We start from the raw sequence: 6,598 nt of genomic DNA on the forward strand, positions 1-6,598 counted from the left end.
TCCTGACACAGTTTCACTGCCTGGTCTGTACAAAATTCAGCAATAGTAAAGAGAACACAGATTATCTTTTTATATTGTTGTTGGAAGGTGACTCTGAAGTGCAACTGAAAGTCAAGTCATATTTGGCACTGCAAAAGTACTGTTTTTCTTTCTAAATCTGACCGAAGAGGAAGAGAAAATGTTAAGGAACAATAGAGCTTGGATTTAAGAGACATGCTAGAAAGTGCCATCTTAGATCTGCAGCATAATTCTTTATATGGGATTTTAATTCTGTCTGTGCCTTTGGTTATGTACATGCTATAGTGCCATCTGGTGAAACCTGAGCACAGATACTGTGTTCCTAATTTGCCATTTTCTAGGCATGACTGCCAGAAGGTACTGACTGAGCTATGGACAGTATGAGAGTGTGGGTTAGTTAATCTGTAGGTAATGTGGCTTGTTGTCAGAGACTTTTTTCTGCCCACGGAATGGCCATGCCCTGCTGGCAGCACCTGGTTGCACGGGGAGTGGGACAGGGCTTGGCCATAGGTTCCACACTGAAGCACCCCGGCCACGCTGGGGCTGCACGTGGAGCTGCAGTGGCATCGGTCACTTTGCTGGGCCTTGTGAAATGCCCAGACGGAATAAATGTGCGTGCAAAATAACTTTCTGTACAACTTCTCAAAGCAACTGAAGCCACCAAGGCTTTGCACACAGTCATGCTAAGACAGAACGATACAAAAGAGGGTGGATGAAAAAATGGGAAGAAAAAGGCCATGGGTAATCATTTAGTTCCCTACCACTCAAAATGACAACAGAATTTGCAAACGCTGTCCCTCCTGTGAAACAACCCTAGAGGACCAAACTAAACCTCTGGACAGGTGCCACTTACAGGGATCAGCACCAGAGATGGAGGTAAGCCTTCAAGTGCTCTTTCAAACCTCCCAAGCCTAGAGGCAGTCCGAACATGAAGCGTCAGTTCATGACCACCTCAAGTCATGTGTAGGGCTACAGCATAAAGCATTAGTGCAGGAAGACTTAAGTGACTCACGATTAGGAATGGATTTGCAGAGCCCTTCACTTCCAGATCCCAAACCAGCCCGGTTCAGCAGTGACAAACATTTTCACCACCTAGAGACCATAGATGGCTCAGAGAAAATTAATTGCCTGCATTGTTCCAGTCCTTAGTGAAAAATTAATCTGTCATTGTAACTAATACTATCAGGTAGTCTGAAGAGATCAAAAGGCTGAAATATTTCAGAGAACGATGCCTTCACTAATCTTCTGAAGGTGTCCCTTATACTTTCCACTTTGGAAGCACATCCCTTAGTGCAGTTCAGGAAGCTCTTGTGTCCATATTCTGTGCTTCTGGGCCTCAAATATCCTTTTGTTTCAGCACGGTGTCTCCAGAAAGCAATGAAAATTTGCCAGCCACATCCAACTAAACATTATAAATGTGCTAATCTGCTTTTTCCCCCCCCCCACCTCCCCACTGTCACATAAATTCTTGATTCATAAATTCACTCCAAATTCTTGATCTCATACTAAGCACCGGTAAACTTTTCCACAGTACCTTTTGTGAGTGACAGGCAATAATCTGTATAAAGTCAAACAGTTATTTTTGTACTCCCATTATGCCTAACAGTTTTGTTAATGGCAAACAGCTGAACTGAATTGAACTCAGGGGAAGCAGCCGGCAGGGAAAAAAATTCCACAGAGAAAACTCTCATTGTCACCTCATGTTAAACACCACTTGGAAGGAAAGCAAAGAGCTAGCAATGCAGTGGTTTAGCTAAAATAAATAGGATTGTTTGAGGTGGGGGCTATTAGAGAGTCACTCAAGTTATGTGGCCCACACTCAGTTATGAGCAGTCCTAACTCAGCAGAGCTGGAGCCCAGTGTCCATTGCTGATGTGCAAACATCAGCCGTGGCCACTAGAAAAACAGCTGGGCCATACTTAGCTGCAGTGAAAATGGGAATGCCTCAAGTGTTGAGGAACGTAATGAGGAAAGGCACAAAATGTCTAAAAGGGTCAGATCAGTCCGCAAGTAATGATTAAGTGAAGGACAGCAGGAAAAACATTTCATAAAAAGAGTGTTCATAGGCTAGGAAGACGTTTTTTTACTTGGTTGCTTTGGTTTCATTTTCAAACTTTAACAAGTTTGTTAGTTTGTTGTCGAAAGTTTGCTCTTAGTTATTTTCTTTCTGCTCTGAGGGAAGTTTATTAATTCCCAGAGCCTGGTCCCGCTGTCACTTGAGTCAGCGACCCAGTCCTCGAATGGCAGAAAGATTAAATTTATACTGGAAGATCTCTAACCGCAGGCAGACTGACTGAAACCATAACTCCATTAGGTTGCTATAACATAGGCTCTTGTCTCTTCACTGGAGTCAGTATATCGAGGTAAATCCATGAGGGCACTAGGTGAGTAGCAGAGTGTACCTACACAGAGGATCAGCACAATACCTCGCCCACACAGTAGGATTGATTGTTTACCAAAGGGGAAAAAAAACCCCAGTGTGATCCCTGGGACCCTGAAAAAATATATCATAATTAGAAATAATGACCATTTCCTCACAAACCATGGGCAGAGGCAGTTTGGATGCCACTTGTGCATCGGGCAGCAAGGGGAGCATGAGATTGTCACAATCTCTCTTGCTTCCCAGAGTGCAACTGAGAGAGAAAATGTTTCCGAGCCTTTCAGACAGGCTCCCTGTGGATGACAGGCTTCGTCCTGAGGAGGTAAAATGGAAATAATGAAAAGGTCCAGTGGAAGACATTGATTATAAGAGCAACCTCGTGTCATGGGGAAAAAGTAATGGAACAAGAGTAAAGCCACCAAGAGTAAAGTGGATTAAGTTCACTGTGCTAAGCATCCATCTCATGAGGGGAAAGTATTAATCACATGTGTCTTCTTTTCTCCCCCCTCCTTCCCCAGGAAATGTGACTGGAAACAGTAACTCCACCTTTATCTCAAGTGGACAAGTAATGAATTTCAAGGGCGACATCATTGTTGTCTACCTTAGCCAAAACTCCCAGGAGGGGCCAACAGCCTCGGGTCCGAGCGAGGAGAACGTGGGCAGCCCCGTGCAGGAGGAAAACCTCAGCCGCTGCGAGACTTTTGCCGGCAATGCCCAGCACTACAAGGAGAAGTGTGCCGAGCTGCAGGGTGCCTGCCTGGCAGCGGGGAGCGGGGGGCCGCGGTGGCCCGCTGGACCCCTGGCCCAGGAGTGGGGCCCGTCCTGCCGTGGCCAGGCCTTGCAGCCCGTGCAGGAGGAGGGGAAGCTGGGACACTTCTCAGAGAAGGTGTTGAACTGAGGCGAGCCGGTGTCCTTGCTGCGGGCCGGGGCGCCGATGGGCAGCCCACGCAAGGGGGTGTGGGGCTGCCACGGGGCTGCTGAAATGCCGGTGTCGTGACAGATTCGGAGACTGTGGCTGCCCCTGGTGCCTCCCAGGAAATTTTACAGCTGGAAAGGACCCTTGTGGTGCACGTTGTCGGTGGTGGTGGTGGTGGTGGCGGTGCTCTCGCTGAGGAGGTTACCAGTGGGGACAGGTGCAAGCGTGAAGCTGGGCGTGCTGCCCCCGTTGCAGTAACAGTGACAGGGCTCTCTCCTCTCCCTTGTGGAGAGCTGCCCACCTGCCCCCTGCTTCCTGGCACCTCTCCCTGGCAAGCGAGGAAGGAGAGTTGAGGAGATCCTTTGGGCTGGGGATTTTGCAAGGAGGAGAGGCAGCGTTGCTGACTGGGCACACAGGGCGCTTCCGGAGAGGGGACGACATGGCAGAGGACCTCACTGAAAGGGGCCTCTCAGCTCCATGTCGGGGTTTTCTTTTTGCAGCTAAGCTGCGCACCCATTTTGCTGGGTCTTATTTGCAGATGCCCATGGGGATCGGGCAGGTGGCATCAGCCCTTCCCATCTTTCCCCAAGGGAGCAAACACTCCAGTCTCAAACCAGTGCCAGAGCCAAGATCCCGGTCTGTCCCTTATTAACTTGTGGGTATGAATAGATGTGAGACTGCCCCAAGTGCACACAACAGGCAAAATAGAGCTGATATGCCTTACAAGCATATCTGATTAATCCTGAGCAAAGAACATTTATGGTTTTGGACCCTGATTCACCTGTGCCTTATTGCACCTTGCCAGAGGAATTCAAACCCCTGAAGATCAGAGTGACATGTGCCCAGCACACTGCTGCATGAATAACTTCACTGACGTTTAAGACACAGAGCTGCTAGCAGGTGGAGGAAGGGTCTACATTAACCATCTGTGGACATTTCCTGAGTGACAGGAAAGGGAGCGATTACCCAAAGATGGAGAATTTGGTCAAGGTCAAACATACATTCCTTCATCTGCCCAAATAATTTTGTCATTCCCTCTGATATTTTCATTAGTAAGCAGAGCTTTACTTAGGTAGCATGAAGCCATTTCCAGAGCTCAGCCTGTCTGAGCTGAAGTCAGAATGTAGCCACTGTCACACTGAGAGCTGATAAGCAATGGGACCAAACAGTTGGATTTAAAGAATAACAGTAGTTGTAGTTAGAAAGGAGTCTCAGCTACTACTCAGCTGGCTTTGGTTTGGGTCCGGTGTCCTACAGCCTCCTCCAGCAGCCACTGTGGAGAGAAAGGTGAAGGGAACAGAGTCTCAAGGAACTCCCCAAGAGGAAGAGATAACACTTTTCATGATTTTCTGACAAGGGGTAATTTTCTGACATTGTCCTGCACATGTGAGCGCTGCAGGAGGTGATCTTCAGTCTGAGCCTTCCGGAGGGTCAGCGCTGTGTTTCCTGCCAGACAGCAAAGGATCTCTTACCTAGTGTGATGTCATCTGCCCTGACTGAAAAGGTCTCTGGTAGGGAGGGCTTTAAAGCCAAGGAGTTCACTGCATAGCTGCTCTGTTTGCCATAGTACTGCTCTGCAGGTGAAGAGCACCTATAAAGCTGACAAGGTGACCGCTGTGTCATGATGAGGTTCTTGTCCATAAACAAAAGGATGGGCTTAGCCACCTTCACCTCTCAGGAGAATAATTCTGCATTATTTATATATCTGAGATGTAAAGTTCAGTACAAACGTGCATGACTCACTCTTGGGTAGCTGGCAAAAAGGGCTCATGAACAACCAGTCTCCCTTTCACCTCTGCATGGCCTTCAGAAAAGTAGACCATCCCAGCCTAGACTTGGCCAGGCAGGTAGGTTGTCCTGTTCAGTGATGGCGCAAGCTACTTCTGCCTCTTTGAAGGTGCATAACTGAGGCTCTCTTATCGGTGGTATTCTTCTGTCTTTCCTGCTGGATCCTTTACAACTTCTTTCCAGCCTCTTCTAGCCTAATTCTGTATTCCCTAGGCATTGATGCAATAGGGACAAGGAAGCAGAGCCACCATCACCTTCATGCAAGGGGGTGCAGATATTTTCCCATTTCATCTTCATTTTTTCAGTCATATTTTCCTGGAAAGCATTCATCCAGGACATAGGCCCACTGGAGAGCATTCAACCAGCCTCACTTACAGGCCAGGAGGGACTGAATTCTTGTGATCAGCTGTGAGCAAACTACCTGTCTGCTGGTCTGTCTCTTCTTCCTCCTTCTGCAGGTTCTTTCTTCCTATGGTTTGTATCCACCACCAGAGAGCAGGCTCAAAATCTTGATTTCAGAGAAGACAATGGGAATTTTACTATGTATCCTCAGTGAGGACACATTTTTCACTCACTGAATTTCAGGATCCTACTGACCAAGGATTGAAGAAATGGGTCATAATGATCTCAGTGCTGTGGCCACCCCCTTATGGGAAACACAATGCACCAACAGATTTGATTCTTTTTCTTCCTCCAGAGTCTACCCAAAAGTGAAGAAACCATATTACACTCATTAGCATGCTCTGTGTTCCCTGGGTCTCTGCCTGGCTGCTTAGACATGGACCCCAATGGGACTTCTTTATCCTCATGATTTCATTTGTCGCCAGTTTGGAGCTGGGGCTGTTTTTTAACATCGGTTTGTACAATGGGGCCCTATGCATTGGGCACTAATTTGGAGGCTTCTGGCTGCTATTGTAATACACATAATTAATGATAATAAAAATCTTAAAAATCTACTTGAGAAAAAGTGAAGATTTTATTCAAATTAATGGAGAAAATCAAATACATTATTATATGCCTGTGCTTATTTTGACCAAAAGAAAATCAAATGTGAATATAAAAACATTCCTGGTTAGGCTTTTGTAACATTTTTTGTATGTAGAATTGTTTTAACAAAAAGTGTTTTCCTTCCCCAGTATGTGCCACAATATTGCACAAGCGCAGCCATGCACACACGTGGAACCAAACAGGAGCTCTCATAGATCTGGTGTGGTAATGCTTTACTGCTGAGAACTGGGCACCGATTCCAACTCGCTCCTGAAGTCTCCTCCAGCACAGCATGCGTTTTTACAAGTCTTTCGGTCTGAGGATTCACAACATGCGTTATCCATGACAAATATACTAGGTGCTCTTGAAACTCAGCCACTTCAGGCTTGGAAAGGCAGCAGTAATTCTGCATATAACCATGGGAAAATGAGGAGCAATCATTTGCTCAAGGGGCCTGGAGCAGCCCTACTTATCCCCATGGAAAACAATAGGGCATTAAAGATCAATAA

The 6,598-nt window shown here is 46.7% G+C and overlaps 1 protein-coding gene across 1 annotated transcript in view; it reads left to right on the forward strand.

The window, feature by feature from the left end:
• The window catches only part of TNFRSF11A (TNF receptor superfamily member 11a), a 28,904-nt gene extending 22,614 nt beyond the window's left edge, over window positions 1–6,290 (forward strand). The window contains exon 10 of the mRNA XM_074826805.1: window positions 2,917–6,290. Coding sequence (XP_074682906.1) covers window positions 2,917–3,296 — 380 coding nt within the window. The 3' untranslated portion in view covers window positions 3,297–6,290. The remainder of the gene's footprint in view (window positions 1–2,916) is intronic.
• Window positions 6,291–6,598: the final 308 nt, after the last annotated feature.

Source organism: Strix aluco, chromosome 1 (assembly GCF_031877795.1).
Source record: "Strix aluco isolate bStrAlu1 chromosome 1, bStrAlu1.hap1, whole genome shotgun sequence".
NCBI classification, from domain to species: domain Eukaryota; kingdom Metazoa; phylum Chordata; class Aves; order Strigiformes; family Strigidae; genus Strix; species Strix aluco.